General features: G+C 42.5%; 1 protein-coding gene across 7 annotated transcripts; it reads left to right on the forward strand.

The window, feature by feature from the left end:
• The first annotated feature begins 8,317 nt into the window (after nt 1-8,317).
• Nucleotides 8,318-12,951, forward strand: LOC147455895 (uncharacterized). Of its 7 annotated transcripts, none has more exons than XM_086514521.1 (6): nt 8,318-8,424; nt 10,293-10,461; nt 10,668-10,935; nt 12,022-12,109; nt 12,202-12,268; nt 12,366-12,951. In XM_086514521.1, the coding sequence occupies exons 3-6, from the start codon at nt 10,809-10,811 to the stop codon at nt 12,423-12,425; spliced, it is 342 nt and encodes a 113-aa protein (XP_086370647.1). In that variant the 5' UTR covers nt 8,318-8,424; nt 10,293-10,461; nt 10,668-10,808; the 3' UTR covers nt 12,426-12,951. The 7 variants fall into 7 exon arrangements, with proteins under 7 accessions (XP_086370647.1, XP_086370645.1, XP_086370642.1 ...); XM_086514519.1 differs by having other exon boundaries at nt 10,673-10,935; XM_086514516.1 differs by having other exon boundaries at nt 10,293-10,406.
• Nucleotides 12,952-13,497: the final 546 nt, after the last annotated feature.

Consider the following 13,497-nt stretch of genomic DNA (forward strand, 5'->3'; position numbering starts at 1 on the left):
AAATCTGGAATATCAAGCAGCAAACACAACCTACCTGATGAACTAGTGAATGTCGCCTACAGTCTGTGTGTAGATGCGTCCGTGTCGTATGTGACACGCCTCCAAGTTCTGCGCAGGCCATTTTCGACTACGTGGTCTCAGCGGGTGCAGATCCGACTCTGCAAATTTGGGGTTTGTAGGTGACTCTGGCTACCTACAAATGCTGCCCCGAGCCACGATCTGAGCTCTGATACCAGTTGAAGGAGTACGAGCGGAAGTGTGACGCGAGAGAGAGTGCGAGAAGAAGAGCACGACGATATGGTGAACTCGCTCTACTGTAATGTGTAGAGCATAGTGAGTTCTTATTAGGTTTTTACAAAAGAATATGTGTACATACCTGGCGGCCTGCCCACTTACCTGGGCGACCACATTGGGCTTTATACCCCAACATATCAATTTTCAACCCATTTGGACATCAATTGCTACCAATTGTGGAGATTCTACCCAATTGGTGACCTAAAGCCTGAATCAGCCCAAAAATCCGCTTTTTGATGCCCAAATCCAAATCCAATCACATAGCCATGTTGTACAGGCCAAGGACCACCAACATGACAAGTATCACCCAAATCTGATGAAAAAGACATCCTACGCATAGGATGTCTAAATGAATTTTTTTGGCCAAAATGGCACTGGGAGCACATGCACAGTTACCCAAGTTCCTTTTAAGTTTTATTTTCAATTTTCAAGTCATTTGGATAGTTAAAACTCAGGTTCTTAGCTGATATGGAAAAAAACGCTAACTTCGGACTATTGAGTGCAACAGGATCTATGGCAGCCGCCAAGTCAGCGGCAAAGAAGAAGAGGATGACCATAAAGGATTACTTGGAAGAAGTAGAGCCCTTCGTCATACCATAAGGAACTTTAAAGCCAACAAGCACATGGATCCAAGAAGATCTGCTAGAGTCAAATGATCTAAAGATTTACCAAGGCGTGTTCAAGGACACCGAAGGAAATGTGATAGAGCTACCAATGCTACCGCGAGAGCTCAATGAGTTCGTCAGAAGCAAAATGGCAGAGTATCTGGAGAAGATTGATCTCCACAATTATTTTGAAGTTGTGCCAGCAAGTGTCGACATAAAAAGAGTATGGGAATTTGTGACGACAATCAAGGAAGATGGAGTGGCTAGAGTAACGGATCTGCAGGGCAAACCAGGCACAGAGATTCTAATCACAGAAAGAGTAGTGGCTGTTGCACTAGACCTCTCCAACAAAGGGGATAGTGTAACCAAAACAAGAGACGAAGTAAAGGTGTACACCAAAAAGAAAGGCAACTATACCTTTGAAGACATTGCCAACCCCAAAGTGGCAATCATGAGTCAGCTGTACAATCAATATTTCCATATGTGTACAAAGCGGCCACAAAAGTACAGGATGCCGCCTGCAGCAATTGCCACAACATTCACCTGGGCAATGCAGAAAAGCAAGCCGAAGGTAATCAATTATGCAGCTTATGTACATGATAATCTGGTGAAGATGGGCAACAAGAACCCCACATACATTGTGCCGGGTGAGCTAATCACGAAGGTGATTTATGGAGCATTGCACGCCAAGGGAAGATGGCCCAACCCTCCATCACAGAACGACTGGCTAAGGCTCAAGGAAGATAAGGAAGACGAACAGCCAAAAGCACCAAGGGTGGCAACCCGTTTAAAACACCGGTTAGAAACCGTGCAAGAAGAGCACCCAGAGATGAAGAAGGGAAAGAAGGAATATGCCCAAGTGCCAGCAAAAGAGACGAAATCACAGAAAGCGGCACGGCTAGAGCAGCTGATGGAAAGCTTCAGGGCAGAAAGAGCCCTCAAAGGAGATTTAGACGAGCTATGGAAGCCGTCTCTAGAAGCAATGTCGGGATCATCTTGAAGGGTGCACAGAGACAGATTCGATGATTACATTAAGAATTTTGAGATTCTGGATGCCACAACAGAAAATATCCCACATGTACCATTTACAGAAGAGGAAGTGGAGCAAGTCCGCTGGAAACTGCTAGAAGAGCAGGAAGGCCAAGAGAGAGAAAGGAAGACAAAGGCGAACAGAGATTTCAAGAAAAAGCCAACAACTCCACCGGCCAGCCCTGAGTCCAGCCCACCGCCCTCACCATCTCCTCGTAGCCCTCCACAAAAAGAGAAAGAGGAGCAAGACAAACCAGAAGACCAAGAAGAATCAAAGCAAGAACAAAGCCAAGAGCAAGAACCAAAAGAAGAGGCTAAGCCTAAGAGTGAGCAACCAGAGCCAAATGAAGCAAGGTATAACACATTTCTAGACCTGCTGGCTGCCGGATATACAAAAGAAGAGGCTGCCACAGCCGCATTCGACTTGGCAAGCACAGGGCCCAAGGAGCAAATGCAAAGCCTACGGTTAGTGGAGCTAAAGGAGATGGCCACTGATACAGTGGACCTACACCTGCCCACCAATGATTGGGATGTGGTGATGAAAAAGCTAACCGGGCTAAGGCCTCAGAAAGTGAAATGGCAACCTTTAAAGCCAGTGAAGTGCAGATAAAGCTTGAAGTCGACACGTTACAAAAGCAAAGCCAAAGGCAGATAGGGAGAGAGACAGAGCTGCAAGCCAGTTTGGCAAAGGCATTGCAAAGATGCCAGGAAATGGAAAGAGAAAATGAGGCAGTAGCTCAAAGACTGCAAGGAGCCGAAGAGGAGTATAGACAACTCAGCAAGTCATTGACAGATGCAGAGAGGGAAAGGGATAACCTAACCTTACAACTTGCTGAGGAGTCCAAGGAAGTTGAGGCCATGCGAAATGCCAAAGAAAAGGCAGAAATAGACCAGGAGGCTAGCCAGGATGAGGTCCTTGAGCTCAAGGACCAGCTTAAAGTTAAAGATCAAACCATCAAGCGGCTACGGGCATCTCCTGCCAGAGTCAGAGCTACTAGCTCGACTCACACCACTACAGAGAGCCAGATCTATGAAGAACATATGAAAGAGCTCCAGAAGGAGTTGACCTTAGAGAAGAAGCAAAGGTTGATGATGGCAGAAGGGTCGGTGGTTATGCAAACACGCATGGAAGAAGAGCAGAAAGCAATGCAAGATGAGCTAGAAAATATCAAGAGAAAGCTCGAGGAGACGGAGAAGATAAACTCTGAGTTGACCTGAGACTTCATCTTCATACTCTATAGACCATCATTACCTTTTGCATGCAGTTCTTACGTAGGGTGTGCATACATTTTTAATTTATGTCTCGACTCATGCACGAAGTCAAACACGAATTGTGACGGCCTTTAGGCCCGCATGCACTCTGGTGAAAAAGGAACATCTCGACAATGGTAAGGTAGGCAATTGAGCATCAAACACATGTTAACGCTATGGGTGATCATCCAACATCATGTCCATGCATGGAGGACGCTTTTGCGACCCCTTATAACTGCAGCAACGACCAAGACCATATAAGGTTTGAGTTTTCCTGTTCTTGTGGTTTTCATAGCTTTATGTATCAGCTTGTCTTGCAAGCTCATATAATTAGGGTTCTCACCGTCATGGCACCCAGAGAGTTTACCTACAGCTCAACTATGACCATGGTCGATGCATTACGTTCACTTCATTTGGGCATTATCGTACTTTGACCGAGGGAGCAAGGCTCAAATAGAGATACGAGAGAGGTAATCGGCAAGGCCGATCATTGGTTTGATTCTAAGAAGCTGGCCGCCAAAACAGGTTATATGGTACATTCCAGCTATATGGTACATGCTAGTGATATTGGGCAACACAGGACTTTCTACAATGCCAACTATGTTGCTTTAATCAAGCATAGTTTGGCAATAGGTGACACTTGATAGCTAAGTTGTAGATGCTATCTCTATCAATATTGGGCAATCTCACGATTCTCAATACAGTGCACGATTCGGCAAGGCCAATTCTCTATGAACTTTTGACACGATCGATCTTCTCTACTTGGACACATATGTGTCACAAAGCGTACCTGTTTGCTATGAGCATTCAATATCAGTTTTGTCTCATCTTATTAATAGACTTCTCGAGAGCAAGGCTTCCCTTTAAAACATATGGCATAGCAATTTTTGACGTTTGGAATATGCTATCAACATATACACTTGGGAGTCTTTGCATGTTCTCTCAATAGAAATCGGATTAAACCAAGCCAAGAAGGCATATGCGGGACATCCAACAGTTCTCAAGTTATTGGCATATATGGCTATGAGCTGGATTCGAGTGCACTACCCAAAACCTGCCCACAAGTGAGCGACAAGGTTAGTCAATTTCAAGTTATATTTGTTTTTGTCTATATTTTACTTTTCGTTTTGGACAAGATCTCTTTGCTATGCAAAGCAAAGTGCTTGGGCAGACTCCATACAAAGCAAATGTACAAAGCAAAGTGCTTTTCCTGTCTTCATGTGAAGCACTACTTCTCTTATGTGCCATATATTATTGATTGACTTTGGATGAATGCTTATGGCACACATCTTTGGCACTATGTGGATATCAGCTCATAGTTTATGCAAGGGCGCACTGTGATGTATCCATGCCAGTGTAATCATGCACGGCACGTATACAACAGCTCACAAGGTTGAGACTGTCATTGAAGCCAAGGGCTTATCATTCTATTTATTGATATGTCTACATGGCCTACTAGTATGATGGACGTACAACACCCATCATTGCATACGCTTCCTCTCTCGCACTAGCTACTCTGTCCAGGACGAGCTCAATTGTTGCTATTTTTAGACATTTTATTTGTATGTTTATTCACAGGCAACGTGCCATACATCTGCACTCTGATATAATCACGCTCACATACAACACATTAGAATAAGGGGATTTCCTCATCCCAACATTCTCTCTCTCTCTCTCTCTCTCTCTCTCTCTCTCTCTCTCTCTCTCTCTCTCTCCAACTTCTATGCGGGAAAGGCGAAACTAGACACGATTTTATTAAAATCTTTCTATGATAATACGGTAAACAGGAAGGGCTAAGAGCCATCACTTACCACCTATTTGGGCATGGCTAAGAGCCATCTGTTTGTAAATGGACAAGCAAGAGTCTTGCCATTAGTGATTTTTTGGACATTATTTTCTCACTCCACACTTTAAGTGTGCAAGTCAAGTTGAGTTTTTTGAACGTCTTAAACTCATCCGGGCATATCTCTACCAAGGTGTAAGGATGAAGCCAACATTTCAGACCGTACGACTACTCATAAAAACCCCACATTATGGATTTTTGGGTGTGATAAAGATCTAGTTGTGCATACGAGTCCAATTTCAGTGGAGCTCCTATTAGCACTAAGAGTGCCTATATGAGTACAATTTGGGGTAAGACCTAGCGCATGATTACTAAATCACTTAGTAAGGGTTGATGGTCCATTCTTGGAACCTTCACACTTGCAGTTTCAAGGAAACAAGTCCACAAACTGCCAAGGGGTAGTGGAAATATTTCAACTTCAAAAGTAATAAAATGCCACAGGCAAACCCAAGGGGGGTCACGGACAAGGGCCAAGGGCCACAGCTGCTCGTTGAGCAGTTTTCATGTAGCATTTAATCAAGGGGTTTGACAATGTTGCTTTAACCAAGGGGTCTGAATTGCAAAGGCAACACCCAAGGTTACATGTGCAATCATGTGAAATACTACTTGCATTTTACTAATTTTCAATTAGTGTTCCTAGGCCTTTGCAGGCGGGAAATTTGGACAGATGCCTACAAATAAGTGAACTCTATGTTCACCCTCTAGGTACGCATCTGATTTGGTTTTATGTTTTTTGTTTCCTTTTCCACGTAGGATGCACAAACTATGTTATCATCCATTTTTTTCTCTTGCGAGGAATGACAAGGTCATGTACGGGCCACGAAATTTGGGCTGTAGTGTCCAAAATAAGTTTCTGCATTATGCAGTTATAGACCCACCTATAGGGTTTATTTGGCACATGTTGTCACACGTGATGCAACATGGTCTAGGAACTCAAGGAGTTCAGTTTAGCCAGTGTGGAGCATGGATAATGAGGGTCTCTCTCATGCACGTCGCATGCGTGTTTACAGTTACCTCCGCACCGAAATACATCTCGTACTTGAAGGACGTTCTTTCAGACATCTTCACATGTGGAGAATATGAGTCCCAGACATTGGCGCCGCTACTTCAATTATGTGTCGCGAAGATGTCCCTATGCGCTGGTCATATCTGTTTTCTAGACCATTTTCAACACGATGTATCAAGAGCAATTTCAGTGGCCAGAAATTGTTGGATACTTAGAATGACTTGTTAGGGTACAAGTGCTCCTAAACAACATTACAGATGGTTGTTTATACATATAGAAAGGCTATGAGTTGTTAATGAACAAGTTTCATTGTTTGCACCTAGAAGTGACTTCTGTTTCACCTTCTATTATGGTTCAAACATTTCAGCAAGGCTTTCAAATGATTGCAATAGCAAGTATTTAGTTTCTTTTTGCAACTATTTACACTCCTCTTCAATGTGCGCTAGGAGCATCACATTCGCCATAAGTATTGGCAAGGATGATTATAGATATATAGGTTCAGATTTGTTTTTTGCTAAATGCATGCACACTAGGTGTTATGGGCCCTAGTGTTTAGCAAACACTGATTTGGAACGGCATACGTATTCATCAAGTTGTCGCTTATGAAGCATTTTGCACTCTATGTGCAGTATCTCTATGAGCTTACTTTTGGGTCTACCAATCACCAATAGAGGTCATGGCTCGGTTTGGATGCTTGTGGATCTTTCAAGTTAACCACGATGGTTATTTAGGACATTGTTGATTCCTCAACAATGTTGTACAATATTGTGATCCCTGTTTACCAGTCGTCTGGAAAGACTGTCTGTAAATCGTGAGGGAAAAACACCTCAGTACTGTCATTTATCCAAGGGGATAGACAGATTATAAAGTATAATCTTGTGCTAAAGGAGATGCAAAGTTCGTACGTTAGCACCCGGCAATCCAATTAGTAAGCATTTATTGCTCTAGTTGGAGTTTGTTTACCATAAGTTATAGCATGCTTGCGACTAGGTTTAGTCTCTTCATGTATAAGTCAGGTTCTCAACCTTGAACACTAGTTATGGTGGGCTTGTCTGAGAACAAGTCAAGGACTTAAACTTGGCTGATGAGTTATGTCAGCAAGTTACTTTCATGGAAAGTGAAAAGAGGTACTCTTTCCGGTACATCTTTGTTGTGATAACTTGTTTAGCATGCTCATGTGCGTTCTAAATGGAGTCTACACACTATGATTGGATAGGAACCGATACAATCAGATGGTTGCAAATGGTACAACTTGTCCATGAGAAATGCCTTGATCAACAATTTTGAGAGGAAAAAAATACCTTTGTTGGATTTGGTATCAAGTACCTTGAAACTTGATATTTTTCATTAAGCTAATCTCTCTGTTGTCTTTCTATAAAAGGGTGCCAAACAAAGACCTTTTGGGAAACAACAACTCTTTACCTCCTGCTAGGCTCAACAAGCTCCTTGCAATCCCCTAATCCTCGCTCGTCGTCCTCCTTACAGCCCCCGCTTGGTCGCTCGCCCTCCTCCTTGAAATATGTTCCAATCCCCCTCCTTGCACGCCCCCACTTCCCCCCTTTTAGCACAAGAAACCCTGCGACCTGCGAGAGGCCCTGCGAGGTCTGCTTTCCTACGCGTGCACGATGGCCCTACGAGTGGCTGGCTTTTCTTTTCGGTCGACTCGCAGATTTTCGCTTTCATTCAGACGCTGTCGGTCGTGCGATTGAGGCCAAGGGCAATGGTCTAGATCATGCCAAGTGGCCACTCTTAGAATCAAGAAACTAAAAAAGCTCATTAGGCTCACCAAGTAAATATATGGGAAAATTACCAAAATACCCCTCTAATTTGTGGAAATTTCCAAAATACCCCCAATATTTTGTCAAGTATTCCCAAAATGCCCTTCAAATTTTCCAAAATTCCCAAAATACCCTTGGTTGTGAGATTAAATTTCTCCAAAGATAAAAAAGTTTGTAGCTTTTCGTAAGAATACTATTGTCTATCAATCCAACTAGAATTTGAGTTGGCTATGCAGGCTTTGGAGATGAAGTGCTTCGTTATTTTTAGACATAATTGCCTTTTTTGCAAGGTAATTTGAGACAAATTACATGCTAAGCACTTAAAAATGGATCTCAATTGTAAAAAAGGAATAACAATTAGAAAACCTTTACCAATCGAACCAAAATGGATACAAGGGTATTTTGAAATTTTAGGGGTATTTTGGGAATTTCCACGAATTAGAGGGGGATTTTGGTAATTTTCCCTATATATATATATATATATATATATATATATATATATATGGTCTGTCCGACCGGTCCGTCTAAAGAGCAAGATTCAAGATTCTTCCCTTTCGATATGCAGATCTGGTCTCTCCTGCAACTTCATCGAGCTAGGAGGCTGGAAACGCACGCAAGGTCTCTCTCTCTCTCTCTCTCTCTCTCTCTCTCTCGCACACACACACACGCGCGCGCGCATACATTATAAAATAGCGCCCTACCCCATCTGATGCAACAGTAGATCTAGCTTGCAGTGCTTTCAAGCGAGACCCAGAGACTCGTGTTGTTCAGCTTTGTTGATAAACACACACAAAGGGGCTCTTTGCGTGATAAACACATATGTAGAGTAGTCCTTGCAGGAATGCTTTTTAGCAACAAAAGACAGTTTGCAAAAAGTGATGGCAACGTGCGCAGTATAGCACAACAATAGCCTCGTCTTCTCGCTTACTTTGTGAATGGATACAGTGCTTCCAAGTGTCTGACATCGCCATTTGGACGATGGCATACGAAGCCACATCGCCACTGCCCCTTTGGGAGAGGATGCCATCGTGGTTTTACTGTAGTGTAGTGCACCAGTTGGCTGTGCTACTTTGATATCCTTTGCATGTATTATGGTAGGTGGATTTAAGGATGCTGTCGTGGTTTTACTGTAGTGTAGTGCACCAGTTGGCTGTGCTACTTTGATATCCTTTGCAGTCTCCTTGCTTTGTATGTCAGATTTTGTGACCTAGCATGTTTTGGTTTTAGCAGTTCTAAATGTAGTAGAGCTACAAAGAGCCCACTTATATATGTGAATTGACAGCTCGTCAAGAAATTTGGTTTTATGTTTTTGCATTTGTGTTATATGTGTTTGCTTTGATTGCAAACAGGGTTTTGTGCAACTGGCTTTTCATGGATTTCCTTGATGCCACATGTCTTAAACACAAATCGATTTCATGCCTATTGTATTTCTTTTTTACTTATCTATTGCAGAGCACAGGTGTCTGGATGCTTGTCTCCTTTCTTGCAATGTGCTCAGTGGTTCTCCTTGTGTACATTGCTCTCTACAAGTGTTATTCTGACTGCTTTTGTTATTTTAAAGCATACAAACTGGAAAAGTGGATGGAAGTTTTATATGCAAATGTTTAATCTGAAGGTCAAAGTCTTGGATGTCACTGTCAAGGCTTGGATGTCACTGAGGGACAAAAATAGTCCTGGAAGCATAGTTTTTGTAAACGGAGAAACGAGAACAGAAACAGAAGCTTATGGGAATGGAAAAACTTTGTAGTTTTGGGTAGCTACAGGAAGCAATGGAAACGGAAATGGACATAGAAACAACAATTTTGAGAAACAGGAAAGCAGTTGAGTTTCAGCCGAGGACAATCTGACCAAAGCAGGATTGCTTTAGTGTAGCCTGCTAGGTTGTGAAGTTATTGAACTTCTTGGCTTTGCGTAGTGAAGTTTCAGAGTACTGAGGATGCAAGCTTTATAAACTAGGCATCTTGTGGTTGCTCATTTCAAACCAAGTTTTTTCTTGTAGAGACATTTATTTCACTTGGGCCTTATGATCTTAAATTTTTGTTTGATAATTTGGTTATTCTACTTGCTTGTCATAAAAGGTCACTATTTGAAAATCATTGTGGTCCTTTTACTTTCTTGCTTCTTTGCTTTAGGAGCAGTGTGACATATCAATAGGCCATGTTGATTCAGCCTTGAATTTCAACGGTTCATTTGCTATGTTGGATTTTTTACTGCAAACCTTCCTTGTGGAACAATTTTGAAAGGCTATGCATTGTATGGTTTTAGCAGATGAGGGTTTCTGTGAGCTAACCTATATGGTATGAGAATGGCTGGATGTTTATGAATGGTGCAAACATTAAAGCAATGTTTTGCCCTTACAGCAGGACTTGTGCTTTTCAATGGCTTCCAAAGTTCCTGCTTATGTTTTGCAGTTTTTTGGTTTTTTGAGTAGACATAGCGTGTACATTTTCATTCTTAGAAGCTAATGTTGTGATGTACGTTGGCAGATTTTTGACAACAGGCACAGACAAGGAGGGATGCATAGAGGACAGACATTCTTAGTTAGGCTTTGCTTTTGCAAGTGCTGAGGATGAACTTAAAGCAGGGTTGTATTCATGGGTGTACGTGTTCTCTGGGTCATACACTCGTAGCATCGGGTTGAGTGGCGTGCATGGGGTCTGTCTTTCATGACTAGTCTTTATTGTGCTTTTATAGCAGTTTTTACTCTCTCTCTCTCTCTCTCTCTCTCTCTCACACACACACACACACACACACACACACACACACACACACACACACACACACACACGTCACATGCCGTTCTTACCTTTGAAGTGGGTTTTGCTTTAGTTACATGGCTGATGTGCTAAGGTTTTCAACAGAACAGTGGCTGTGTTGGAAGCTGTGCAAGAAGCACATCTGACGCAGTCATAGAAAGGCCATCGCGAAGGCACAGTTCAAGAAGAGATTTGCAAGGTCGTACTATTTCACATCGAGAGTGGTGGGCTGCCAGTTCTGATGAGATGGACAATAATGGGGCCAACTCCCGGTCTTCTCAACGGAGTACTCCATCACTGGGTGGTGCTGGCCCTCATGCGGGAAGTAGGATATCCTCCAGCAATGCTAATGGCACAGCTTTTGTAAATCATGGTGAGTCTCTTTGTATGTTCTCCTTCAAGCAAAGAGATTTTTTGTGGGTATTACTACATTATCTTTTTCCCTTTAGAGGTTAATGCTGTCTGCCTTGATTGCGTGTTTGTTGTTTTGTGTTTGATCCCATCCTATAGTTTGTAAGTTCAGACTTTCTGACTTCAAAAGGATGGTCATGTAGAGTGCTTGCCGAGGAAATGTTTTGACCTTTATGGTTTGGTATTAAGTCTAAGATGAAACCGGTTTAATTGATCATGTTTTCTCAAAGCTTGTTTCGCTCTCCAAAGCAGGCATCTGTCCAGGGTGAATTATGTAGATATGGAGCAGCTTCACGCCTTAATTTTGGCCTCCACTTTTCCTTCTTGTGTAATACAACCTCATATGGTTCTAAACCAGTTATAGGGTGACTAAGTTTTGTGCACATGCTCTTGCTGTGAGGTTGTGAAAGAGAGAAAGTTGCCTGTTTCATGCTAATGGGAGTGTTGCCATCTATTTTCGGTAGGGGTTTCAAGTGACAAGAGGGCTACCCATCTCTTAATGCTCAACTCCAATTGTAGGAACTGTTGTCGGTAAGTGACATGGGTGGAAGACCAGCACAATGTGCTGATCTCAATGTAGGTGGAGGTGAGGTAAACCAAAAGGTGGGTTGCTCCTGAGGTGCCTGTGTTGCTCGACCTGTGCATCTGCGCTGTGACTCATTCGACCTATCCAACATGCTCACTTGAGTCCATTGAAAGAAGGGCGCGATCAAGTGTATTTATCCCATGTATGCCGGTATCCACGTCATCGATGGTGTAGACGAGGCTGGCATGCGTCCTCTGTCCCTCCATTCCCTCCATCGTTGATCCCCTCTATCGTTGATCCCCTCTCCCCTTACCCCCACCACTTAAGGGCTGTAGGCTGTTATACATGCACAGCCACATTAAGTAAATTTTTTATTAACCTGGTTTTTTTAGTTTCTTTTAGACAAAGACGATGTATAATTAGCAACCAGATACTTCACTGTCTGTTTTCATTTGAGCAATCAAAAACATGTATTCAACTCTGAAAGTACCCTGAATGTTTCTTGTTGCACTACAAATGCAGCCTTAGTACTTTGGCAAGAGAGGAGGAGAGAATGGGTGGGAAATAGGCGTGAGCCACGACCTCAAGGCCCACGTGAGCCAGTTCTAAGGTATGTTTTAAGGTTAGAGCCTCTCTTCATTCGTTGTGTTGTTCGTTCTTTGCTTTTTGTGGTACTCAGTTCTGTATGTGGGCCATATGTAGCTGGACTGCCACCTATGATGATCTTCTCGCAACCAGTCGGCCATTTGCTAGACCTATTCCTTTAACGGTTTCTTTCATCTTGACTGTTCAAATTCATTGCGTTTAATCAAGAGAATTTAGCCAGTTTAGCTGAGTCACTTGTTTTGCCATCTTTGGATATGCAGGAGATGGTGGATTTTTTGGTGGATGTCTGGGAGCAAGAAGGCCTTTATGACAATTTCTGAGGAAAAACAAGCATTGTTGTGTTTTAGTCATATTGAGGGAATTTGCAGAGTTCCTCATTTACATAATTCCCAGGGGGCAGTCATGTTTCTTACGGTCTGTAGAGTCTCGACTCGATAAGTTGAGTTTTGGGGGAAAGCACTCCCACCTTTAAAGAGGTCATCAGAGAGCAATTTGTGAGTATAGCATGGGCAAAATTGCTGAATAAATCAAAAGAAGTGGAGTGAATGGATTTTGTTGCTTGGTATGGGATTTTGACGGCTGGTTTTTGTGAGCATATATTTGGGGATCTTTCAGCTTGATGGTGCCATTTTTACGCGTCAATGCACAATCATTTGGCAGGGTAGCCGTGTCTCAGGTGCTGTCAGGAGTCGAATGGTACCCTTTTTACACCATAATTGGCAACTCTTGACACTCACTATCATGATTTTTGATGAGATAGCTGTACCTGTTTGGTACCTTGGAAACTGCGATGTATTATGACATCTTACAGCAATGATTCATTGATCGTTTTGATTCGAAAAGAAACTGTCGATATAGCATTTGGTTTATATATTGTGTTGTAATGTGTGGTTCATCCGGTTATTGGCATTTTTTTGTAGCTTGATGATTGAAGATCTCTTCTGGTGTTGATTCTTGGCAAATTTGCTGAGATGATTCAGTGGGATGCAAATCAAGAAGTTGCGACTTATATGTATATGTTTTTAAGTATAGATATATGCACATTTATATGTAGATATAAGTATTGAGAAGCGTTGGCCTTTAATAGGCGACACAATAATCTTCTTCAGTTTCTCATTTTCCCTTTTTAACATGTTTCGATCCAACGAGTTATTTTTGGATGATGCCGACGCGTGGTTCTCTCTCTCTCTCTCTCTCTCACACACACACACACACACACACACACACACACACACACACACACACAATCACATCCACCCCCCAATAGAAAGCTAGAAAGAACTAACATACGAGCATCTATAGCTCAAATAAGAAAGAAGACTGTTGCTCCAAATTTTTCCCTGTTTCTTGATCAGCAGATTAAAGAAGCTATTGGAAACTGCAAGCTTGGGA

Source organism: Adiantum capillus-veneris, chromosome 6, assembly GCF_014529385.1.
Source record: "Adiantum capillus-veneris isolate H3 chromosome 6, ASM1452938v2, whole genome shotgun sequence".
Classification (NCBI taxonomy): Eukaryota; Viridiplantae; Streptophyta; class Polypodiopsida; order Polypodiales; family Pteridaceae; genus Adiantum; species Adiantum capillus-veneris.

Coding starts and splice junctions, on each gene's coding strand:
- LOC147455895 (XM_086514516.1), top strand. Junction 10,936..12,021: donor CACAGCTTTTGTAAATCATG/GTGAGTCTCTTT, acceptor CTACAAATGCAG/CCTTAGTACTTTGGCAAGAG. Junction 12,110..12,201: donor CCACGTGAGCCAGTTCTAAG/GTATGTTTTAAG, acceptor GGCCATATGTAG/CTGGACTGCCACCTATGATG.